Genomic DNA, 27710 nt, shown 5'->3' on the forward strand with positions numbered 1-27710 from the left:
ACCACCACTGGAGGGGATGCGGAATCGGAGAAATAGTGGGGACTCTGTTGTGAATTCTGAGTGGTACTTCGGCTGGTTCTGTCTATGAGCTTCCTCTGGTGGATGTGAGTGGGGCTGCGGCTTCTGAGTTTCCTTCCTCAGGTGACGAGGTTAAGTCGTTAGGTGCTGCTCTATTTAACTCCACCTAGTTCTTTGTTCCTGGCCTCCAGTCAATGTTCCAGTATTGGTCTTGCTTTCTCCTGGATCGTTCTTGTGGCCTGTCTGCCCTGCATAAGCTAAGTTTTGCTTGTGTTACTTTTGTTTGCTATATTTTCTGTCCAGCTTGCTATATTGGTTTTTCTTGCTTGCTGGAAGCTCTGAGACGCAGAGGGAGCACCTCCGTACCGTTAGTCGGTGCGGAGGGGCTTTTTGCCCCCTCTGCGTGGTTGTTTGTAGGTTTTTGTGCTGACCGCAAAGCTATCTTTCCTATCCTCGGTCTATTCAGTAAGTCGGGCCTCACTTTGCTAAAATCTATTTCATCTCTGTGTTTGTATTTTCATCTTAACTCACAGTCATTATATGTGGGGGGCTGCCTTTTCCTTTGGGGAATTTCTCTGAGGCAAGGTAGGCTTATTTTTCTATCTTCAGGGCTAGCTAGTTTCTCAGGCTGTGCCGAGTTGCATAGGGAGCGTTAGGCGCAATCCACGGCTACCTCTAGTGTGGTATGATAGGATTAGGGATTGCGGTCAGCAGAGTTCCCACGTCTCAGAGCTCGTCCTATGTTAGTAACTATCAGGTCACTTTGTGTGCTCTTAACCACTAGGTCCATTGTGGTTCTGAATCACCTGTTCATAACAGGACTCCTCCTCTAGCGGGTCCTCGTCCCACACCTACATTGTAGTCCAGGGCCCAAATGCTGCCCATTACACGAATCAGTGGCCACGTGTGGACTACAGTGGCCAGGGCCGGCTCCAGGTTTTTGAGGGCCCCGGGCGAACGAGTCTCAGTGGGCCCCCTCCGACGCAGTATATAACGCACAGCCCTTGACGCAGTATATAACGCACAGCCCGTGCTGCAGTATATAACGCACAGCCCGTGCCGCAGTATATAACGCACAGCCCGTGCCGCAGTATATAATGCACAGCCCGTGCCGCAGTATATAACGCACAGCCCGTGCCGCAGTATATAACGCACAGCCCGTGCCGCAGTATATAACGCACAGCCCGTGCCGCAGTATATAACGCACAGCCCGTGCCGCAATATATAACGCACAGCCCACACAGTATATAACGCACAGCCCGTGCCGCAGTATATAACGCACAGCCCGTGCCGCAGTATATAACGCACAGCCCACACAGTATATAACGCACAGCCCGTGCTGCAGTATATAACGCACAGCCCGTGCCGCAGTATATAACACGACACAGCCCACACAGTATATAACACAGTGACACAGTCCACGCAGTATACAGCACAGTGCACGTAGTTATAGCACAGCCCCGTGACGTAGTATATAAGGCAACACCTAAAATGGGTGACATAGTGACACTGGCTGTCTGAGATCAGATTTTGCAAGTGAAATGGTCAGTGAGTCACGCAGCAGAGCAGACCCAGGCTCAGCAGCCAGGCTGCATCCCATATTCCCCCTCCCCCGCAAAGCACAGACAAGTCACTGACTCACTCACTGCTTAGCCGACCCGTCCATCGGATCCCTCGTTGTGAACACAGCAGGAGAGGGTGCCGTCCGTCCTCACTGCAGCACAGCTGCTGCTCATCTTCCCCTGCTTGGCGCTACCGCTGCTGCCGGACCTGTCCTCATGTCCTGGACCTGGATGTTGGACGCTGGACGACGTGGGGCTCTCTCTGTCTTGTTGCTCTTAGGATGAGGAGAAGACCGGAAGTAACAGGCGAGATGACCCAGCGTCGCTCGGAAGTGTATTGTGTATCAATGGTGAGGGCCTTCGGAGGTGAGTATTGCTGCTATTGCAGCTGCGCAGCGCCAGGCGCCAGCGAAACAGCTCAGACAGAGCTCTGTGCCCCCTGCAGCCGAGGCGCCGCCGGGTGCCGGGCGGGGGGGGGATGATGTCGGATTTGATGAGTCACTGTCACACACACAGCAGAAATGTAGTGAGTCGTGTACTACCATAAATGGGCCCCCCCGTCTCGCCAGGGCCCCGGCATTTGCCCGGGTGCGCCGGGTGCTGACGCCGGCCCTGACAGTGGCCCTCTTGGAACTCAGTTTGGTGCCTGTTGCACCCAAAAAGGAAATGCCAGGGACTGTTCTGCATCTCTGCAGGGGCAAGAAGCCTAGTATGGCACCGAAGGACTATGGCGCTCAATGTGGTCCCAAAATGTGGATCATGGTTATTCGTTTTACCCTCTTCCCAGTTTGTTTGCACCCGTTGGTGCTCCACTTGCTGAATCATGAGACTAAAACCCCACAGGTGTTACTTATGGTGAACTTTGGGTTTGGCTGCTACAGAATTGAACTGTGTGTCCCTGGACTGTTGTTATGAAAGGCAATTCAGTACCACAATGGACATAGCGGTCAGAGCACATACAGTGATCTGACAATAACCCAAAATCATAGAACGAGCTCTGAGACGTGGGAACTCTGCAGACCGCAATCCCTAATCCTCTCCAAACAACACTAGAGGCAGCCGTGGATTGCGCCTAACTCTGCCTATGCAACTCGGCACAGCCTGAGAAACTAACTAGCCTGAGGATAGAAAATAAGCCTACCTTGCCTCAGAGAAATACCCCAAAGGAAAAGGCAGCCCCCCACATATAATGACTGTGAGTTAAGATGAAAAGACAAACGTAGAGATGAAATAGATTCAGCAAAGTGAGGCCCGACTTTCTTAACAGAGCGAGGATAGAAAAGGTAACTTTGCGGTCTACACAAAACCCTAAAGAAAACCACGCAAAGGGGGCAAAAAGACCCTCCGTACCGAACTAACGGCATGGAGGTACACCCATTGCGTCCCAGAGCTTCCAGCAACAAAATAGACAAGCTGGACAGAAAAAATAGCAAACAAATAGCAAAGAAGAACTTAGCTATGCAGAGCAGCAGGCCACAGGAATGATCCAGGGAAAAGCAAGTCCAACACTGGAACATTGACAGGAAGCCAGGATCAAAGCATTAGGTGGAGTTAAGTAGAGAAGCACCTAACGACCTCACCAGATCACCTGAGGGAGGAAACTCAGAAGCCGCAGTACCACTTCCCTCCATCAACAGAAGCTCAGAGAGAGAATCAGCCGAAGTACCACTTGTGACCACAGGAGGGAGCTCTGCCACAGAATTCACAACAGTACCCCCCCCCCCTTGAGGAGGGGTCACCGAACTCTCACCAGAGCCCCCAGGCCGACCAGGATGAGCCACATGAAAGGCACCAACAAGATCGGGAGCATGGACATCAGAGGCAAAAACCCAGGAATTATCTTCCTGAGCATAACCCTTCCATTTAACCAGATACTGGAGTTTCCGTCTAGAAACACGAGAATCCAAAATCTTCTCCACAATATAGTCCAATTCCCCCTCCACCAAAACCGGGGCAGGAGGATCAACAGATGGAACCTGTCATGATCCCAATGGCAGGGGATCACAAAAGGACAAGCACAAAAAACAAAACAAGCTCTAGGGTGATGGAAACTGAGCTGACCGCGATCCTGAACCTCAACACACAACTAGCTGTAGCCGGGGAACGTGCCTACGATGATTCCTAGACGTCTCGCGCCAGCCGAAGAACTAACTTTCCCTATTAGAAGAAACACAGACCTCTCTTGCCTCCAGAGAAACACCCCACAGAAATAGCAGCCCCCCACATGTAATGACGGTGAAATGAGAGGAAAGCACATACGTAGTTATGAAAACAGATTCAGCAAAATGAGGCCCGCTAAAGCTTGATAGCAGAGGATACAAAAGTGAACTGCGCGGTCAGCGAAAAACCCTACAAAAAACCATCCTGAAATTACCTGAACTCATGTTCCAACTCATGGAACATGAGGAGTAATATCAGCCCACTAGAGCAACCAGCAAAAAGGAATCACATATCTGCAAGCTGGACTAAGACAAAAATTAAGCAAAACGTGGAACAGGAAAATCAAAAACTTAGCTAGTCCTGAAGAATACAGAAGCAGGAAGCAGAGGTAACAAGACACACTGATTACATTGATAGCCGGCGAGGAAATGACAAGAAAGCCAGGGTAAATAGGAAACTCCCATATCCTGATAGAACAGGTGGACACCAGAGACCGCAGAGAACACAAGTCACCCAGTACCATCTGTAACCACCAGAGGGAGCCCAAAAACAGAATCCACAACAGTACCCCCCCCTTGAGGAGGGGTCACCGAACCCTCACGAGAACCACCAGGGCGACCAGGATGAGCCCTATGAAATGCACGGACCAAATCAGCAGCATGAACATCAGAGGCAACCACCCAAGAATTATCCTCCTGACCATAACCCTTCCACTTGACCAAATATTGGAGTTTCCGTCTGGAAACACGAGAATCCAAGATCTTCTCCACAACATACTCCAATTCTCCCTCCACCAGCACCGGAGCAGGAGGCTCAAGCGAAGGAACAACCGGTACCTCATACTTCCGCAACAACGACCGATGGAACACATTATGAATAGCAAACGATGCCGGGAGATCCAAACGAAACGACACAGGGTTAAGAATTTCCAAGATCCTATAGGGACCGATGAACCGAGGCTTGAACTTAGGAGAAGAGACCTTCATAGGAACAAAACGAGAAGACAACCACACCAAGTCCCCAACACGAAGTCGAGGACCCACGCGGCGACGGCGATTAGCAAACTGCTGAGCCCTCTCCTGGGACAACTTCAAATTGTCCACCACATGACTCCAAATCTGATGCAACCTATCCACCACCATGTCCACTCCAGGACAATCAGAAGGCTCCACCTGACCAGAGGAAAAACGAGGAGGAAACCCCGAATTACAAAAGAAAGGAGAAACCAAGGTAGCAGAACTAGCCCGATTATTAAGGGCAAATTCGGCAAGCGGCAAAAAGGTAACCCAGTCATCTTGATCAGCAGAAACAAAACACCTCAAATAAGTTTCCAAGGTCTGATTAGTTCGTTCCGTCTGGCCATTCGTCTGAGGATGGAATGCAGACGAAAAGGACAAATCAATGCCCATCTTAGCACAGAACGTCCGCCAAAATCTAGACACAAACTGGGATCCCCTGTCAGAAACGATGTTCTCCGGAATCCCATGCAAACGAACCACGTTCTGAAAAAACAGAGGGACCAACTCAGAGGAGGAAGGTAACTTAGGCAAGGGTACCAGATGAACCATCTTAGAAAAGTGGTCACACACAACCCAGATGACGGACATTTTTTGAGAGACAGGGAGATCCGAAATAAAGTCCATGGAAATGTGCGTCCAAGGCCTCTTCGGGATAGGCAAAGGTGACAACAATCCACTGGCCCGAGAACAGCAAGGCTTAGCCCGAGCGCAAACTTCACAAGACTGCACAAAAGAACGCACATCCCTCGACAAGGAAGGCCACCAAAAAGACCTGGCCACCAAGTCTCTAGTACCAAATATTCCAGGATGACCTGCCAACGCAGAAGAATGGACCTCGGAGATGACTCTACTGGTCCAATTATCCGGAACAAACAGTCTTTCAGGCGGACAACGATCAGGTTTATCCGCCTGAAACTCCTGCAAAGCACGTCGCAAGTCTGGGGAGACAGCCGACAAAATCACCCCATCCCTAAGAATACCAGTGGGCTCAGAATTTCCAGGGGAGTCAGGCACAAAACTCCTAGAAAGAGCATCCGCCTTCACATTCTTTGAACCTGGCAGGTATGAAACCACAAAATCGAAACGGGAGAAAAACAGTGACCAACGAGCCCGTCTAGGATTCAGACGCTTGGCAGACTCAAGGTAAATCAGATTTTTGTGATCAGTCAAGACCACCACACGATGTCTAGCACCCTCAAGCCAATGACGCCACTCCTCAAATGCCCACTTCATGGCCAAAAGCTCCCGATTACCAACATCATAATTCCGCTCAGTGGGCGAAAACTTTCTAGAAAAGAACGCACATGGCTTCATCACTGAGCAATCGGAGCTTCTCTGTGACAAAACCGCCCCCGCTCCAATCTCGGAAGCATCAACCTCAACCTGAAAAGGAAGCGAAACATCTGGCTGACGCAACACAGGAGCAGAAGAAAACCGGCGCTTAAGTTCCTGAAAGGCCTCCACAGCCGCAGGAGACCAATCAGCAACATCAGCACCCTTTTTAGTCAAATCCGTCAAAGGCTTAACAACACTAGAAAAATTAGTTATGAAACGACGATAAAAATTAGCAAAGCCCAAGAACTTCTGTAGACTCTTAAGAGATGTAGGCTGCGTCCAGTCACAAATAGCCTGAACCTTGACGGGATCCATCTCAATAGTAGAAGGGGAAAAATATACCCCAAAAAAGAAATCTTCTGGACTCCAAAGAGACACTTTGAACCTTTTACAAACAAAGAATTGGCCCGCAGGACCTGAAACACCTTCCTGACCTGCTGAACATGGGACTCCCAGTCATCCGAAAAAAACAAAACATCATCCAAATACACAATCATAAATTTATCCAGATATTCACGGAAAATATCGTGCATAAAGGACTGGAAGACAGAAGGAGCATTAGAAAGTCCAAAAGGCATCACCAAATACTCAAAATGGCCCTCAGGCGTATTAAATGCGGTTTTCCACTCATCACCCTGCTTTATCCGCACAAGATTATACGCACCCCGAAGATCAATCTTAGTGAACCATTTAGCCCCCTTAATGCGAGCGAACAAATCAGTCAACAATGGCAAAGGATACTGATATTTAACTGTAATCTTATTCAAAAGACGGTAATCTATACAAGGCCTCAAGGAACCATCTTTTTTGGCCACAAAAAAAAAACCTGCTCCCAAAGGGGACGAAGATGGACGGATATGTCCCTTTTCCAAGGACTCCTTAACATAATCCCGCATAGCAGTATGCTCTGGCACTGACAGATTAAACAAACGACCTTTAGGAAATTTACTGCCAGGAATCAAATCTATAGCACAATCGCAATCCCTGTGAGGAGGAAGCGAATTGAGCTTAGGCTCCTCAAAAACATCCCGATAATCAGACAAAAATAGCGGAACCTCAGAAGGAGTAGATGAAGCGATAGAAATCGGAGGTGCATCATCATGAACCCCCTGACATCCCCAGCTTAACACAGACATCGTTTTCCAGTCCAAGACTGGGTTATGAGTTTGTAACCATGGCAGACCAAGCACTAAGGCATCATGTAAATTATACAGTACCAGGAAGCGAATCACCTCCTGATGAACGGGAGTCATACGCATGGTCACTTGTGTCCAGTACTGAGGTTTATTCATAGCCAAAGGTGTAGAGTCAATTCCTTTCAAAGGAATAGGGACTTCCAGAGGCTCCAGACTAAACCCACAGCGGTTGGCAAATGACCAATCCATAAGACTCAGGGCAGCGCCTGAATCCACATAGGCATCGACGGAAATGGCTGATAATGAACAAATCAGAGTCACAGACAGAATGAACTTAGACTGTAAAGTACTAATGGCAACAGACTTATCAACCTTTTTTGTGCGTTTAGAGCATGCTGATATAACATGAGCTGAATCACCACAATAAAAACACAACCCATTTTTCCGCCTATAGTTTTGCCGTTCACTTCTGGACTGAATTCTATCACATTGCATTGTCTCAGGTGCCTGTTCAGAAGACACCGCCAAATGGTGCACAGGTTTGCGCTCCCGTAAACGCCGATCAATCTGAATAGCCATAGTCATAGACTCATTCAGACCTGTAGGCGCAGGGAACCCCACCATGACATCTTTAATGGCCTCAGAAAGGCCATCTCTGAATCTTGCAGCCAGGGCGCACTCATTCCACTGAGTAAGCACCGACCATTTCCGAAATTTCTGACAATATATTTCTGCTTCATCTTGCCCCTGAGAGAGAGCCAAAAAGCTTTTTCAGCCTGAATCTCTAGGTTAGGTTCCTCATAGAGCAAACCCAATGCCAGAAAAAACGCATCCACATTGAGCAACGCAGGATCCCCTGGTGCCAATGCAAATGCCCAATTCTGAGGGTCACCCCGCAGGAAAGATATAACAATCTTGACTTGCTGAGCAGGGTCTCCAGAAGAGCGAGATTTCAAAGAAAGAAACAACTTGCAATTGTTCCTAAAATTCAGAAAACTAGATCTATCTCCAGAAAAAAACTCTGGGATAGGAATTTTAGGTTCAGACATAGGAGCATGTACAACAAAATCTTGTATATTTTGAACCTTAGCAGCAAGATTATTCAGGCTGGAAGCCAAACTCTGGATGTCCATGATAAACAGCTGAGGTCAGAGCCATTCAAGGATTAAGAGGAGGTAAAACACAGCCAGGCTGCAATTAAGGCTATGCAGCAAACTCTGAGGGGGAAAAAGAAAAAAAAAAAAAAAAAAACTTCCTCAGACTACTTTTCCTCCTACTTCAGCCAATACGATTACCACTTTTAGGCCGGCTATACTGTCATGATCCCAATGGCAGGGGATCACAAAAGGACAAGCACAAAAAACAAAACAAGCTCTAGGGTGATGGAAACTGAGCTGACCGTGATCCTGAACCTCAACACACAACTAGCTGTAGCCGGGGAACGGGCCTACGATGATTCCTAGACGTCTCGCACCAGCCGAAGAACTAACTTTCCCTATTAGAAGAAACACAGACCTCTCTTGCCTCCAGAGAAACACCCCACAGAAATAGCAGCCCCCCACATGTAATGACGGTGAAATGAGAGGAAAGCACATACGTAGTTATGAAAACAGATTCAGCAAAATGAGGCCCGCTAAAGCTAGATAGCAGAGGATACAAAAGTGAACTGCGCGGTCAGCGAAAAACCCTACAAAAAACCATCCTGAAATTACCTGAACTCATGTTCCAACTCATGGAACATGAGGAGTAATATCAGCCCACTAGAGCAACCAGCAAAAAGGAATCACATATCTGCAAGCTGGACTAAGACAAAAATTAAGCAAAACGTGGAACAGGAAAATCAAAAACTTAGCTAGTCCTGAAGAATACAGAAGCGGGAAGCAGAGGTAACAAGACACACTGATTACATTGATAGCCGGCGAGGAAATGACAAGAAAGCCAGGTTAAATAGGAAACTCCCATATCCTGATAGAACAGGTGGACACCAGAGACCGCAGAGAACACAAGTCACCCAGTACCATCTGTAACCACCAGAGGGAGCCCAAAAACAGAATCCACAACAGGAACCATAGGTGCCACGTATCTCCGCAACAATGACCTATGGAATACGTTATGTATGGAAAAAGAATCTGGAAGGGTCAGACGAGAAGACACAGGATTAAGAACCTCAGAAATCCTATACGGACCAATGAAACGAGGTTTAAACTTAGGAGAGGAAACCTTCATAGGAATATGACGAGAAGATAACCAAACCAGATCCCCAACACGAAGTCGGGGACCCACACAGCGTCTGCGATTAGCGAAACGTTGAGCCTTCTCCTGGGACAAGGTCAAATTGTCCACTACATGAGTCCAAATCTGCTGCAAGCTGTCCACCACAGTATCCACACCAGGACAGTCCGAAGACTCAACCTGTCCTGAAGAGAAACGAGGATGGAACCCAGAATTGCAGAAAAATGGCGAAACCAAGGTAGCCGAGCTGGCCCGATTATTAAGGGCGAACTCAGCCAAAGGCAAAAAGGACACCCAGTCATCCTGATCGGCAGAAACAAAGCATCTCAGATATGTTTCCAAGGTCTGATTGGTTCGTTCGGTCTGGCCATTAGTCTGAGGATGGAAAGCCGAGGAAAAAGACAAGTCAATGCCATCCTACCACAAAAGGCTCGCCAAAACCTTGAAACAAACTGGGAACCTCTGTCAGAAACGATATTCTCTGGAATGCCATGTAAACGAACCACATGCTGTAAGAACAATGGCACCAAATCAGAGGAGGAAGGCAATTTAGACAAGGGTACCAGATGGACCATCTTAGAAAAGCGATCACAGACCACCCAAATGACTGACATCTTTTGAGAAACGGGAAGATCAGAAATAAAATCCATAGAGATATGTGTCCAAGGCCTCTTCGGGACCGGCAAGGGCAAAAGCAACCCACTGGCACGAGAACAGCAGGGCTTATCCCGAGCACAAATCCCACAGGACTGCACAAAAGCACGCACATCCCGCGACAGAGACGGCCACCAAAAGGATCTAGCCACTAACTCTCTGGTACCAAAGATTCCAGGATGACCAGCCAACACCGAACAATGAACCTCAGAGATAACTTTATTGGTCCACCTATCAGGGACAAACAGTCTCTCCGCTGGACAACGATCAGGTTTATTAGCCTGAAATTTTTGCAGCACCCGCCGCAAATCAGGGGAGATGGCAGACACAATTATTCCTTCCTTGAGGATACCCGCCGGCTCAGACAAACCCGGAGAGTCGGGCACAAAACTCCTAGACAGAGCATCCGCCTTCACATTTTTAGAGCCCGGAAGGTACGAAATCACAAAGTCAAAACGGGCAAAAAACAGCGACCAACGAGCCTGTCTAGGATTCAACCGCTTAGCAGACTCAAGATAAGTCAAGTTCTTATGATCAGTCAATACCACCACGCGATGCTTAGCTCCTTCAAGCCAATGACGCCACTCCTCGAATGCCCACTTCATGGCCAGCAACTCTCGGTTGCCCACATCATAATTTCGCTCAGCAGGCGAAAACTTCCTGGAAAAAAAAGCGCATGGTTTCATCACTGAGCAATCAGAACCTCTCTGCGACAAAACAGCCCCTGCTCCAATCTAAGAAGCATCAACCTCGACCTGGAACGGAAAAGAAACATCTCGTTGACACAACACAGGGGCAGAAGAAAAACGACGCTTCAACTCCTGAAAAGCTTCCACAGCAGCAGAAGACCAATTGACCAAATCAGCACCCTTCTTGGTCAAATCGGTCAATGGTTTGGCAATACTAGAAAAATTGCAGATGAAGCGACGATAAAAATTAGCAAAGCCCAGGAACTTTTGCAGACTTTTCAGAGATGTCGGCTGAGTCCAATCATGGATGGCTTGGACCTTAACAGGATCCATCTCGATAGTAGAAGGGGAAAAGATGAACCCCAAAAATGAAACCTTCTGCACATCAAAGAGACACTTTGATCCCTTCACAAACAAAGAATTAGCATGCAGGACCTGAAAAACTGTTCTGACCTGCTTCACATGAGACTCCCAATCATCCGTGAAGATCAAAATGTCATCCAAGTACACAATCAGGAATTTATCCAGGTACTCTCGGAAGATGTCATGCATAAAGGACTGAAACACTGATGGAGCATTGGCAAGTCCGAATGGTATCACTAGATACTCAAAATGACCCTCGGGCGTATTAAATGCAGTTTTCCATTCATCTCCTCGCCTGATTCGCACCAGATTATATGCACCACGAAGATCTATCTTGGTGAACCAACTAGCCCCCTTAATCCGAGCAAACAAATCAGATAACAATGGCAAGGGGTACTGAAATTTAACCGTGATCTTATTTAGAAGGCGGTAATCTATACAAGGTCTCAGCGAACCATCCTTCTTGGCTACAAAAAAGAACCCTGCTCCTAATGGTGACGATGACGGGCGAATATGCCCCTTCTCCAGGGATTCCTTCACATAACTGCGCATAGCGGCGTGCTCAGGCACGGATAAATTAAACAGTCGACCTTTTGGGAATTTACTACCAGGAATCAAATTGATAGCACAATCACAATCCCTATGCGGAGGTAGGGCATCGGACTTGGGCTCATCAAATACATCCCGGTAATCAGACAAGAACTCTGGAACCTCAGAAGGGGTGGATGACGAAATTGACAGAAATGGAACATCACCATGTACCCCCTGACAACCCCAGCTGGACACCGACATGGATTTCCAATCTAATACTGGATTATGGGCTTGTAGCCATGGCAACCCCAACACGACCACATCATGCAGATTATGCAACACCAGAAAGCGAATAACCTCCTGATGTGCAGGAGCCATGGTCAGCTGGGTCCAGTATTGAGGCTTATTCTTGGCCAAAGGCGTGGCATCAATTCCTCTCAATGGAATAGGACACTGCAAGGGCTCTAAGAGAAACCCACAACGCTTAGTAAACTCCAAGTCCATCAAATTCAGGGCAGCGCCTGAATCCACAAATGCCATGACAGAATACGATGACAAAGAACAGATCAAGGTAACGGACAGAAGAAATTTTGACTGTACCGTACCAATGGTGGCAGACCTAGCGAACTGCTTAGTGCGCTTAGGACAATCAGAGATACCATGAGTGGAATCACCACAGTAGAAACACAGCCCATTCAGACGTCTGTGTTCTTGCCGTTCAACTCTGGTCAAAGTCCTATCGCACTGCATAGGCTCAGGTTTAAGCTCAGGTAATACCGCCAAATGGTGCACAGATTTACGCTCACGCAAGCGTCGACCGATCTGAATGGCCAAAGACATAGACTCATTCAAACCAGCAGGCATAGGAAATCCCACCATGACATCCTTAAGGGCTTCAGAGAGACCCTTTCTGAACATAGCTGCCAGCGCAGATTCATTCCATTGAGTGAGCACGGACCACTTTCTAAATTTCTGACAATATACCTCTATCTCATCCTGACCCTGACAAAGAGCCAGCAAATTTTTCTCTGCCTGATTCACTGAATTAGGTTCATCGTACAGCAATCCGAGCGCCAGGAAAAACGCATCGATATTACTCAATGCAGGATCTCCTGGCGCAAGAGAAAATGCCCAGTCCTGAGGGTCGCCGCGCAAAAAAGAAATAACAATCAAAACCTGTTGAACTGGATCACCAGAGGAGCGAGGTTTCAAGGCCAGAAATAATTTACAATTATTTTTGAAACTCAGAAACTTAGTTCTATCTCCAAAAAACAAATCCGGAATAGGAATTCTTGGTTCTAACATAGATTTCTGATCAATAGTGTCTTGAATCTTTTGTACTCTTGCCGAGAGCTGATCCACAAATGAAGACAGACTTCTAATGTCCATCGCTACACCTGTGTACTGAACCACCCAAATGTCTAGGGGAAAAAAAAGGCAAAACACAGTGCAAAGAAAAAAAAATTGTCTCAGAACTTCTTTTTTCCCTCTATTGAGAATCATTAGTACTTTGGGCTTCCTGTACTGTTATGAAAGGCAATTCAGTACCACAATGGACATAGCGGTCAGAGCACATACAGTGATCTGACAATAACCCAAAATCATAGAACGAGCTCTGAGACGTGGGAACTCTGCAGACCGCAATCCCTAATCCTCTCCAAACAACACTAGAGGCAGCCGTGGATTGCGCCTAACTCTGCCTATGCAACTCGGCACAGCCTGAGAAACTAACTAGCCTGAAGATAGAAAATAAGCCTACCTTGCCTCAGAGAAATACCCCAAAGGAAAAGGCAGCCCCCCACATATAATGACTGTGAGTTAAGATGAAAAGACAAACGTAGAGATGAAATAGATTCAGCAAAATGAGGCCCGACTTTCTTAACAGAGCGAGGATAGAAAAGGTAACTTTGCGGTCTACACAAAACCCTAAAGAAAACCACGCAAAGGGGGCAAAAAGACCCTCCGTACCGAACTAACGGCACGGAGGTACACCCTTTGCGTCCCAGAGCTTCCAGCAACAAAATAGACAAGCTGGACAGAAAAAATAGCAAACAAATAGCAAAGAAGAACTTAGCTATGCAGAGCAGCAGGCCACAGGAATGATCCAGGGAAAAGCAAGTCCAACACTGGAACATTGACAGGAAGCTAGGATCAAAGCATTAGGTGGAGTTAAGTAGAGAAGCACCTAACGACCTCACCAGATCACCTGAGGGAGGAAACTCAGAAGCCGCAGTACCACTTCCCTCCATCAACAGAAGCTCAGAGAGAGAATCAGCCGAAGTACCACTTGTGACCACAGGAGGGAGCTCTGCCACAGAATTCACAACAGATTGTGCCCAATTTTACCCTTGGACTAGCCCTCTGTTAAAACGCAGCCCACCACCATTTAAGGGCCCGTGGTTCACTGAAAGGAGAGAGGGGGAAGTTGCCGAGCCTGAATGGGGCTCACTAGTGTTAAAGGGCTATCGGGCCACTACGAAGGACTCTTTTATGGACTGTAAATTTAAAGGACTGTGTTTCTTTTAGGTCCTGATGGTCAAGGATGACCGTGTTTTAGGAGGGAGCGGTGTATGGAGGTGGCGGAGACCCTCGTTTGACATGGGCATTGCCAGACCCCCAAAGGGGAAAGAATCTGTTGCCCAGGACTTAAGGACCGCAATACAGGCCCCAGAACTTTGCAAGGGCCCCACTGAAGAGACTTCAAGCATCCAGATTCCGGCATATGAACTACTGCTTCTACCGGCCGCTGTGGCTGTTGTGAGTATGGCCACGGACATTGCTAGGGAAAGAGCAGGAAGCAAGTGTGGATTGTGTCCATCCAGTCTATCTCTGTGCAAGGTGCTGAGGTGTCTACTGACTGTGGCTAGTTGACTCGGCTGGGACTACCTTGTTACAGCCCCATCCCTCCGTCACCACTCATCCACATAAGCCCCTCTCTCCTTTCCTCTCCCATGTACAGCTCCCATGCACTTTTTGCTTTCCTGAAAAATCTCAGTCCATCTTATCCAAAGATATTGCACAATAAATATTGTCACAATTCCAAGAACTACTTGCGCTTTCTCTTTTTACTGCTACTTATTTTAGTGGATATCTCTCCCAACCCTGATCCACTCTCCGCCAACTTCAACCCCTCACCTACCTCACATCGAAACCTTACTAACATTTTTAATATTAATTGTACTCCTTCATCTCCTACTTTTAATTGTCCACTCTGGAATCCACGGTCTGTATGCAATAAGCTTCCTTTCGTGCCCAACTATTTTCTGAACAAGTCTCTTAACCTGTTGGCCCTCACTGAAACCTTGATTCAGGATTCTGACACTATCTCCCCTGCTGCTATTTCTCATGGCGGCTTACATTTATCCCATTCCCAAGACCTGTAAAAAGACTTGGCGGTGAAGTCGGCATACTCCTGTTCCCACAATGCACTTTCCATGTCATTCCCCGTTCCATCACTCTCATTCCCTTCTTTTGAGGTTCACACCATCAGGCTTTTCCATCCCCTCTCCCTCAGAGTAGCGGTCATATACCGTCCCCCAGGCTTACCCACACAGTTCCTTGACCATTTATTTGCATGGCTGCCGCACTTCATGTCCTCAGAATTACCAACCTTTATCCTGGGAGACTTCAACATCCCCATAAGCAGCCCCTTCTCCCCATCTGCATCCTAGCTTCTATCTCTAACCACTTCTCTTGGCATCTCACAACTCTCAACCTCTGAGACAAGCCAAGACAGTAATGCCCTTGACCTGGTCTTTGTCTGGCTCTGTTCAATCTCCTACCTAGATAACTCACCTCTTCCCTTCTCTGACCACAACTATTTAATAGTCCCCTTAGGAGACTTGAAGCAGCGATCATCTGATTACCTGAGCTATACTTAACAGGGCTTCAACGCTACTACGTATAGCAGAAATAATGATCTCCTATGAACGCTGGCCAGGAACCATCGTTCACAAAAGCATCATGATGACAGGTATGGCGATCTAGTGCAGAACCCTAGCAGTCATAACAATCCATCAGCACCCAACAATAAGTTGACAGGGGCGCCGAGGGGTGAGGTTTGTGACACACTTCCGGCCGTCATGTTTTAAATGCGCTGTCAGTGATTAAGAGCGGGATTTAACTCGTTAACAGCTGAGAGTGGATCTTGGATCCACCTGCGGCTGTTAGAGGAACGTGATGGCTGATTAAATCACCCATCAATTGCTGGGAAAGATGGCAAGGACACTGCAAGGTGTTAATGCTATCTTCTCAAGAAACTTATTTACTGCGGACCTCCTACACCCGGGCTAAGCCTCTCACTTGAGATCATGTGACTAAAATATACATCCATGTCAGTACTGCCCCATGCTTGTATGCTTGATTTCAAAAGTAGAAGGGGGACTGGTGTATTATATGTTGAGTGTAAATAATGACACATAATATCCTGGATTTTTAAGGGATGGGTCACAGGAAGTCACTTCAAAGGAAGCATTTAAGGTCAATTTTAGTTTTTAATTAGTATCACTAAACTCACAGTTTAACTTTTACTAGTAAAGGGAACGTCATTGACAAATCTATGAAATAACCTAACTGGTATGACAAAACACAACTGCACACTGTGCTCTTCAGATCATTATCACTTCCCATCTGGTGCTGAAGGGAGCGGTCACCATAATCATGTTATAATAGGTAATTGTACTCTCCTATTGTGCAAGGTGGAGATTCACAGCCGTGGTGACATTATGAGTGCATAATGCGAATTGAGTCTCCCTAGCATTGGGGTCCTGGGTTCAGGTCCACCCAAACACAATATTTGCAGATTCTGGGTTCTTGTGGGTTTCCTCTGGGTACTCAATTTTCTTTTGTCAATTTAAAAGCATCCAGTTCGAATACTTTGATTTCATATCAATCTGACCATAGTATATGTCTGATAAGTGGAAATTAGATTGTTAACTCCTGGGAGATGGACTGATGTAAGCGGAAACATTCTCTGCACATTCGATTAAATACCACTTTGCCACATCTACAGTCTTTTGAGTAAGTAAAGAATCCTCTCAAATTATCCTCTTTTGTAATATTGGCAGTATCAATGTATGTTCCATCCAGTTATGGTGCTGTCATCTTATCTTGCTGAGTTCTGTTATACAACAGGTAACCAATCACTTAAAGAAAAAATGGATATTGTCCTACATAGCCAAACAAGTTGTTTTCAAAAAAGGTTTTAAATATACTCTCATGATAAATTTTAAAAGGCATTTAACATACATTACAATTCCTCAGCCATGCCAACTACAGTATTATCTAACCCTCAGTTTCGCTTATTGGCTTCTTCTGGGGCAAGCTTGCCCTTGAATATTGTGACAGGTAAAACCTTTGGCTTGGGCAATTGCTTGGATGCTGCATGGGATTTTAATGTATATAGCATTTGAAATTTGGAACTAAATAAGTATAATTAAACACCTTTTTTTATACAACTTTTCTGGCTCTGCTGCCCTACGTTCTGTTGTTCTTTAAGGTGATTCATTACTTATGGTACAAATGGATTTAGCAAGATAAGAGGACAGTAGTGTTACTGGTCAGAACATGCTATAAATATAATGAAAGAGATAAATAAAAAAAATAGACGGAAGCTATATGCTATAAAATTACGCAAAACTTTTTATTGATAAAATATTAAAAGATTAAACGTAAAACCAATTAGTATGGGGACAGCAAAATGCACACTCCCTTGGAAAAAGCTTAAAAGCTAAATGCGCGTCATGGGAGCCACAGTCATTTAAAGGTACAGCACTTATTAACTTTACTTCCATCCTTAAGGTTTCCTATCCCTGTTCCTTACTATGGGGTGCATTAAAAGAGGTCTGGATACACATGATGAGAGCATTATACTGCCTCTGTACAAATCCCTAGTTAGACCGCACATGGAGTACTGTGTCCAGTTTTGGGCACCGGTGCTCAGGAAGGATATAATGGAACTAGAGAGAGTACAAAGGAGGGCAAAAAAATTAATAAAGGGGATGGGAGAACTACAATACCCAGATAGATTAGCGAAATTAGGATTATTTAGTCTAGAAAAAAGACAACTGAGGGGCGATCTAATAACCATGTATAAGTATATAAGGGGACAATACAAATATCTTGCTGAGGATCTGTTTATACCAAGGAAGGTGACGGGCACAAGGGGGTATTCTTTGCGTCTGGAGGAGAGAAGGTTTTTCCACCAACATAGAAAAGGATTCTTTACTGTTAGGGCAGTGAGAATCTGGAACTGGTTGCCTGAGGAGGTGGTGATGGCGAACTCAGTCGAGGGGTTCAAGAGAGGCTTGGATGTCTTCCTGGAGCAGAACAATATTGTATCATACAATTATTAGGTTCTGTAGAAGGACGTAGATCTGGGGATTTATTATGATGGAATATAGGCTGAACTGGATGGACAAATGTCTTTTTTCGGCCTTACTATGTTACTATGTTACTATGTATGTTACTATCATGCCCCCTTCTTATCGATTTTTTTTGCTGCATACATCATAATTAGGCATTAATTGAAAACTTTTTCATACTTCTTTTATGGCTGAATCTCGTGGAGGCAGTTACTATTATATGGATTGACAATGGAATATACAGTTAGGTCCATATACCGTATATACTCGAGTATAAGCCGAGATTTTCAGCCCAAAATTTTGGGCTGAAAGTGCCCCTCTCGGCTTATACTCGAGTCAAGGTGGGTGGCAGGGTCGGCGGGTGAGGGCGCTGAGGGATACTTACCTAGTCCCAGCGATCCTCGCGCTGTCCCTGCCGTCCCACGGTCTTCTGTGCTGCAGCTTCTTCCCCTCTTCAGCAGTCACGTGGGACCGCTCATTACAGAAATGAATAAGCGGCTCCACCTCCCATAGGGGTGGAGCCGCCTATTCATTCCTCTAATCAGCGGTGCCGGTGACCGCTGATAGAGAAAGAAGCTGCGGCACAGAAGACCAGGCAGAGGGACAGCGCGAGGATCGCCAGGACTAGGTAAGTATAGCATATTCACCTGTCCTCGTTCCAGCCGCCGGGCGTCGCTCCATCTTCCCGGCGCCTCCATCTTCCCGGCGTCTGCGCTCTCTGACTGTTCAGGCAGAGGGCGCGATGACGCATATAGTGTGCGTGGCGCCCTCTGCCTGATCAGTCAGAGCAGAGACGCCGGGAAGATGGAGGCGCCGGAACGAGACGCCGGGAGCTGCAATCAAGGGAGGTGAGTATGTGTTTTTATTTTTTTATTGCAGCAGCGGCGGCGGCAGAGATTTATGTGGAGCATCTATGGGGCACAGTGAACGGTGCAGAGCACTATATGGGGCACAGCTATGGGGCACAATGAACGGTGCAGAGCACCGTATATGGCACATCTATGGGGCACAGTAAACGGTGCAGAGCACCGTATATGACACATCTATGGGGCACAGTGAACGGTGCAGAGCACCGTATATGACACATCTATGGGGCACAGTGAACGGTGCAGGGCACCGTATATGGCACATCTATGGGGCACAGTGAACGGTGCAGAGCACCGTATATGGCACAGCTATGGGGCACAGTGAACGGTGCAGAGCACCGTATATGGCACATCTATGGGGCACAGTGAACGGTGCAGAGCACCGTATATGACACATCTATGGGGCACAGTGAACGGTGCAGGGCACCGTATATGGCACATCTATGGGGCACAGTGAACGGTGCAGAGCACCGTATATGGCACAGCTATGGGGCACAGTGAACGGTGCAGAGCACCGTATATGACACATCTATGGGGCACAGTGAACGGTGCAGGGCACCGTATATGGCACATCTATGGGGCACAGTGAACGGTGCAGGGCACCGTATATGGCACATCTATGGGGCACAGTGAACGGTGCAGAGCACCGTATATGGCACATCTATGGGGCACAGTGAACGGTGCAGGGCACCGTATATGGCACATCTATGGGGCACAGTGAACGGTGCAGAGCACCGTATATGGCACATCTATGGGGCACAGTGAACGGTGCAGAGCACTGTATATGGCACATCTATGGGGCACAGTGAACGGTGCAGAGCACCGTATATGGCACATCTATGGGGCACAATGAACGGTGCAGAGCACTATATGGCACAGCTATGGGGAAATATGAACGGTGCAGAGCACCGTATATGGCACAGCTATGGGGAAATATGAACGGTGCAGAGCACTGTATGGCACAGCTATGGGGAAATAATGATCTATTTTTATTTTTGAAATTCACCGGTAAATGCTGCATTTCCACCCTAGGCTTATACTCGAGTCAATAAGTTTTCCCAGTTTTTTGTGGCAAAATTAGGGGGGTCGGCTTATACTCGGGTCGGCTTATACTCGAGTATATACGGTATATTTGGACAGAGACAACATTTTTCTAATTTTGGTTATAGACATTACCACAATGAACTTTAAACAAAACAATTCAGATGCAGTTGAAGTTCAGACTTTCAGCTTTCATTTGAGGGTATTCACATTAAAATTGGATGACGGGTTTAGGAGTTTCAGCTCCTTAACATGTGCCACCCTGTTTTTAAAGGGACCAAAAGTAATTGGACAAATGACTCCAAGGCTATTTCATGGACAGGTGTGGGCAATCCCTTTGTTATGTCATTCTCAATTAAGCAGATAAAAGGCCTGGAGTTGATTTGAGGTGTGGTGCTTGCATTTGGAAGGCTTTGCTGTGAAGTAAACATGCAGTCAAAGGAGCTCTCCATGCAGGTGAAACAAGCCATCCTTAAGCTGCGAAAACAGAAAAAAACCCATCCGAGAAATTGCTACAATATTAGGAGTGGCAAAATCTAAAGTTTGGTACATCCTGAGAAAGAAAGAAAGCACTGGTGAACTCATCAATGCAAAAAGACCTGGGTGCCCATGGAAGACAACAGTGGTGGATGATCGCAGAATAATCTCCATGGTGAAGAGAAACCCCTTCACAACAGCCAACCAAGTGACCAACACTCTCCAGGAGGTCGGCGTATCAATATCCAAATCTACCATAAAGAGAAGACTGCATGAAAGTAAATACAGAGGGTTCACTGCACGGTGCAAGCCACTCATAAGCATCAAGAATTAAAAGGCTAGACTGGACTTTGCTAAAAAACATCTAAAAAAGCCAGCACAGTTCTGGAAGAACATTCTTTGGACAGATGAAACCAAGATCAACCTCTACCAGAATGATGGGAAGAGAAAAGTTTGGCGAAGGCGTGGTACAGCTCATGATCCAAAGCATACCACATCATCTGTAAACACGGCGGAGGGAGTGTGATGGCTTGGGCATGCATGGCTGCCAGTGGCACTGGGTCACTAGTGTTTATTGCAGCTTTACATGAACACCCGAGCCTTACACTATGGCTGGTCCGAATAACTATAGCAATTGTTACCATCCACCTCTCGTGTCTCCCCTTTTCCTCATAGTTTGTAAGCTTACGAGCAGGGCCCTCACTCCTCTTGGTATCTGTTTTGAACTGTATTTCTGTTATGCTGTAATGTCTATTGTATGTACAAGTCCCCTCTATAATTTGTAAAGCGCTGCGGAATATGTTGGCGCTATATAAATAAAAATTATTATTATTATTATTATTATTATTATTATTGATGATGTGACACAGGACCGAAGCAGCCGCATGAATTCTGAGGTATTCAGAGCCATACTGTGTGCTCAGATCCAGCCAAATGCAGCAAAACTGATTGGTCGTCATTTCATACTACAGATGGACAATGACCCAAAACATAAAGCCAAAGCAACCCAGGAGTTTATTAAAGCAAAGAAGTGGAATATTCTTGAATGGCCAAGTCAGTCACCTGATCTCAACCCAATTGAGCAACATTTCACTTGTTAAAGACTAAACTTCAGACAGAAAAGCCCACAAACAAACAGCAACTGAAAACCACCGCAGTGGAGGCCTGGCAGAGCATCAAAAAGGAGGAAACACAGCGTCTGGTGATGTCCATGAGTTCAAGACTTCAGGCAGTCATTGCAAACAAAGGGTTTTCAACCAAGTACTAAAAATGAACATTTTATTTAAAATTATTGAATTTGTCCAATTACTTTTGGTCCCTTTAAAAACAGGGTGGCACATGTTAAGGAGCTAAAACTCCTAAACCCTTCATTCAATTTTAATGTGGATACACTCAAATGAAAGCTGAAAGTCTGAACTTCAACTGCATCTGAATTGTTTTGTTTAAAATTCATTGTGGTAATGTCTATAACCAAAATTAGAAAAATGTTGTCTCTGTCCAAATATATATGGACCTAACTGTATATAAGGATATTGCAAACACTGTTATGGGGCTTGTTATATTTTGACTACTTCACTATGTATGATATATGAAAAAAGATTTTTGGAAGGTTCATTGCTCCACAAATTTATAAATACTTAATCTTCACTTTAATTCTAATAACAGCTCCATTCTTAAAGGTGATGATTCACCTGTAATTTGTGTACCTTTTTTTGGCTGTTTTTTTTTGCATATTGCTGTCCCCATACTAATTGGTTTTACGTTTAATCTTTTAATATCATATCAATAAAAAGTTTCGTATAATTTTATGGCATATAGCTTCCCGTCTATTGTTTTGATTTATGTAATGTTTGGAAGTGCCATGGATCTAGGCATGGTATATACTCTTTGAGGTGTATAATGAAAGAGGTAGATCTAGGAGAATTTCTGATATGATCAAAAGTCCATAGATGCAAGTGATATTTAATCTGAATTTTATGTAGAAAGATTTATATTAGACTGCTTTTCAGACTTTGTCTTGCTATAGATTACAGAGAGTGCTTGATTGATCTGTTAGATTTTTAATCTCTGTACATTATTGCAGTATATGTTGGATATGCACTACATGTGTTATTGTTGCCAGGCATGGTGGAGTCTAACTGTCCTGAGTGGAGCACAGAATGGGGATCTTGTTCTGCTGACTGTGGCATTGGGATCTCTTTAAGAGTGACAAACCAGAATCTATTCTGCAGAATGGAAAGCCAGAGCCGCCTGTGTATGGTGAGACCCTGTGGAGACCTCTCAGTTGACACAGTAAGTGTTAATGACCCTGACCTTGGCCATGTGCCATATCTCCACCCAAACTATGTGATGCCAAGTATTTCACACATGGTCTCAAGATTAAAACTGCAAATCATCAGTAATTTTTAAAACATAGGGTAACCCTATAATACCCTTGGTGCCACAAAATTAGCTGTGATCCCATGAGACATGAACTTCGGAAGGTAAATGAAGGTGTCCTGGGGATGTTGGCAGCAGGGCCTGTATGTCCTGTAAGTTGTCTAGTGTGTCCTTCATAGATCAGAATTGTTATTCCAGCACATCCCACAAGTGATCAATTGTATTTAGATCTGTGAATTTAGAAACAAGTTATCTCCTTGAACTCTTTCTTAAGTTCCTCAAACCATCCTTGAGTAGTTTTTTGCAGTGCGAGAAGACTGATACGCTTTTGTAAGAGGCACTGCCTTTACCGAATACTGCTGCCATGAAGGGGAGTACTTGGCTTTGTACTTTGTCGAATGTTTATTTAGGTGATACTTGTCACAGCCATATAATCAAGGTTTTGAGCAAAACATTTTCCAGAGTATCTCACTGCCTCCCCCAGCTTGTCTTCTTGTCATAGTGCACCCAGGTGCCATCTCTTCCCGAGGTTGGTGATTCACACACAGCTGGCCTTCTACACAAAACCAAAAACATGGCCAACTAGGTCACCTTCTTCAATGGCCGAGCTAATGCTCATATGTTAATTTAGGTACTTTCAATAATGGATAGCAGCCCTACATATAGCTAGGTGTGATGCTCTGTGTCTTCTAATACCTTTTTATAATAGTTTAGATGTTCTGTGTGTTTGACACTGTTCTACCATAGCCAGTAAAAGCTAGTTCAGTAATTTTTGCAACATCAGCTCTTCTGTGGGATCAAACCATAAGGACTACCCTTCGTCTTATGCTTTATTTGGTCTTGGGCACTCATAACCCAGTCCCCAGTTCTCCGAATGTCCTCTTTTTGACTACTTGTGTTGGGTATTTAAAGTTGCATATCGGGAACAACTGGCAACATGTGATTTATAACAGGAAATCTTCACATAACCTACCATATACCAGGAATTCCCCACAAGTCCTGATATATACTGGAACCACCCTACAAGACCCACTGTAGGGAAACCACACAAATCCAGCTGTAAACTGCGAATACCCTTAATAACACACTGAATCCTGTATCCTGGGAACACCCAAGACCTGCCAAATTCCACAAGACATGATGAATACTAAGAACACCTCACAAGACCTGCTGTATATTGGGAACACAACACAAAACTCACCATATACCAGGAACACCCATCCAAGTCCAGTCATATATTGGGATCATGCCACTAGACTGACCGTATACCGAGGAGTACTCCACAAGACTTTCCATATACCAGGAACACCTCACAAGATCTGTATTTTTGCAGATGGTATGAAGCAGTCATCCAGCCATCGAAATTTGTTCACTTTGTGATCCTTACACTTGCCCATTTTTCCTGCTTCTAATACATCAACTTAAAGAACTGACTGTTCACTCGCTGCCTAGTATATGCCATCGTTGACACGCGTCATGGTCACAAAGTTGTTCACTTGAACGGAATTGAATTTACTTCTAATGTTTTGTCTGATCGGCATTAACCTAATGGCGAATATCTAGATAGATACATGCTGTACATAGTATAGTAAATGCAATTAGCCAATGTAGGGAGTCTGGCCGACAAGGGTCGTCACACCAGCACAATGTACACACTACACAACAGGCCTCATTATTTATAGATGGTCTGATTGACCCTTACATTCTCCTTATCCTGTGCAGTGGGCGTCCTACATTATGCAGCTGTCAGGTTACTTCATACTATGAAGGAACGTGTGACTTCATCCTTTCACTGGCAGATTATAACCGGATTATTCGTATATCCAGTGCTCCTAAGAAAAGGACAGGCGTCTGTAAGACTGTAGAGAGCTTGTCCTGTCACTACATGAATATTCTCCACGCAGTTTTGCAGTTTTCTCTTTTTATCATGTCCTTGACATATACTAACTCATCTTCTTCCTTCAGGCAGGAGCACCTTGTGTCCCCGTCCTGCAGGCTTCTTATCCGGTACGGTTGGAGTTCCCTGGTTGTCTCAGTATCCGCCGCTTCCTACTCAAGTTTTGTGGCTCCTGTGGTATGAGGAAATGTGTCCCTCATCAGACATCAACAGAGATGGTGGAGTTTCATTGTACAGAAGGACGTAGCAGGAGATTGATGATGTTCATCCTCTCATGTGTCTGCTACTAGAAGACGACAACGACCCCAGGAGCAACATAATGGAGGCCCAAATGTCCAAATCTTGCCTATTATGAGATCTGCCAAGATCCTGGACTTACAGAAGCACATTTTGTCATGATATTAGTCAGATTTGTTCCAGCACAAATCTCACATAGACACAATGTGACCCTACGGAGCCATATTTCCCGTATGTAGGACAATGAAGGCTGCAATACTCATTTCTGCATTTTGACCTTAATGTCGATACACAACATAACTCTGCCAAAATGACTGCAAGAACAAACTTGATTGTAGATCATTACCATGGACACACATGGTTTTGCATAGGAGCTGTAGCCATAAAACTGTCGAAGATTTATAATCAAGACTACTTATAAAATTATAAGTTTGGATGAAATATTGGCTGGAAAGGTGGGGCAGACTATAAATCTACACGCTGGGAAAGCTTTAGTGAAAAAAGTATCATGTTGTTTCAATACCTTATGGGGATTGTCCACTTAAATAAAATTATATTTTAATATTAATTTATACAACATAATAATATACTTGTATTAACAAAGGAGCCCTGATCTATAGATGTCAGTGCCGGTCAACAGCAGCTCTACTCATAGTTTGTGTTGGACACAAGAGAGCATATTATGTCCAGTGCTGTTTGTGAAGGGGGCTGGTTGGCTGATTCATTTCAATAGGTAAGCCAGACCGCTTCTCTGTCTATTTATTGCTAAGTTTAATAGCGCCATCATTTATTGCAGCACCTTACAGACATTATTTATCCCTGTCCCCATTGATACAATCTAAATTTCATATCAATATGTCTGGAAGGAAACCCACAGAAACACAAGGAGAACATACAAACTCTGTGCAGATGTTCCCCTTGGTAGGATGTGAACACAGGACTCCAGAGCTGCAAAGCAACAGTCCTAACCACTGAGCTGGTCAAAACAGAGAAGGGGAGCTGGCTTAGCTATTCAAATGAGCTAGTCAACCAGCCCCTTTCAAAACAGTACTGGTCCCATGATAGTACAGAAAATGATCTTTCATGGCAAACAGGAGATGGAGGTAGAACGTCCGGGACCAGTACTGATATCTGCAGATGGGGCAATTTATTTTTTAACACAAGTGTATTGGTAAGTTGTATATATTTATATTTAATTCACATCGAATGAAATATTTGTTTTCAAGTGGACAACACTTTAATATATGGGAGTGGCTGATGAAATGTTATTCTCTAAAGCAGTGTTCCCCAACTCCAGTCCTCAAGAGCCACCAACAGGTCATGTTTTCAGGATTGCACAGGAATTATCACTTGGACAATACAAAGGAAATCCTGAAGACATGATCTGTTGGTGGCTCTTGAGAACTCAAGTTGGGAAACACTGCTCTAAAGGAATGAAGAAAACCTGAAAAAAATGGTGGAGGGGGATTCAAGGTGAACTGAGCCTAAAATACACAAGTTTTATAAATGAGCTAGACCTAATGCTATATAAAATTTTAAAAATGGCAGTGCTTTATCTCCCGAAACAGCATTACTCATGTCAATATGTGCTAGTTGCAATACCATACACCACCATGGACAGGAGGGGCAGTGTTACTGAAATGTAAAGCAAACCCATTAAACCCTTAGTCTTAGTCTACATTTCAAGGAATACTCCATTTTGGAGGAGTTTTTTTATTTGTAAGAAAATGATGACGTGCATATAACAGAAAAATTACTGTCCTTTATATAAAAAATAAATAAAATTGAACGAAAAAGAGTAACAATGTCAATGTGAAGAAAATTACACGATCATCTATCCTCGTCTCTACATCTTCGATAGGGTTCGTTTTTCCTCATTACTCATTATCTTCCTGTTTCAACCAAAACGCTCTCCCAATAATGAATATTGGATGCAGCACAAAGTATTTTAGTGAAGTATGTACTGATATTGGGGAATGTAATGTTTTCCATTTTGGATGTAACATTAGACCTCCATCTGTGCATGTCAAGGAAGATCAGACTTTATCATGGTGAGTCCTTTGAGCTATTGAATCATAATAATATCTTGAAGGACATGAAGGTCACATAGATTTATAGTAGTCTAGTAAATGTCCATATCGTACAGACACATAGTAACATAGTAACATAGTTAGTAAGGCCGAAAAAAGACATTTGTCCATCCAGTTCAGCCTATATTCCATCATAATAAATACCCAGATCTACGTCCTTCTACAGAACCTAATAATTGTATGATACAATATTGTTCTGCTCCAGGAAGACATCCAGGCCTCTCTTGAACCCCTCGACTGAGTTCGCCATCACCACCTCCTCAGGCAAGCAATTCCAGATTCTCACTGCCCTAACAGTAAAGAATCCTCTTCTATGTTGGTGGAAAAACCTTCTCTCCTCCAGACGCAAAGAATGCCCCCTTGTGCCCGTCACCTTCCTTGGTATAAACAGATCCTCAGCGAGATATTTGTATTGTCCCCTTATATACTTATACATGGTTATTAGATCGCCCCTCAGTCGTCTTTTTTCTAGACTAAATAATCCTAATTTCGCTAATCTATCTGGGTATTGTAGTTCTCCCATCCCCTTTATTAATTTTGTTGCCCTCCTTTGTACTCTCTCTAGTTCCATTATATCCTTCCTGAGCACCGGTGCCCAAAACTGGACACAGTACTCCATGTGCGGTCTAACTAGGGATTTGTACAGAGGCAGTATAATGCTC

The 27710-nt window shown here is 45.0% G+C and overlaps 1 protein-coding gene across 1 annotated transcript in view; it reads left to right on the forward strand.

Annotated features, from left to right (window-relative positions):
- The window catches only part of LOC138664265 (CCN family member 5-like), a 34687-nt gene extending 7960 nt beyond the window's left edge, over window positions 1-26727 (forward strand). The window contains exons 4-5 of the mRNA XM_069750804.1: window positions 22568-22737; window positions 24790-26727. Of these exons, the coding sequence (XP_069606905.1) occupies window positions 22568-22737; window positions 24790-25011 (392 nt within the window). The 3' untranslated portion in view covers window positions 25012-26727. The remainder of the gene's footprint in view (window positions 1-22567; window positions 22738-24789) is intronic.
- The last annotated feature ends 983 nt before the right edge of the window (window positions 26728-27710 follow it).

Source organism: Ranitomeya imitator, chromosome 2 (assembly GCF_032444005.1).
Source record: "Ranitomeya imitator isolate aRanImi1 chromosome 2, aRanImi1.pri, whole genome shotgun sequence".
Lineage (NCBI taxonomy): Eukaryota > Metazoa > Chordata > Amphibia > Anura > Dendrobatidae > Ranitomeya > Ranitomeya imitator.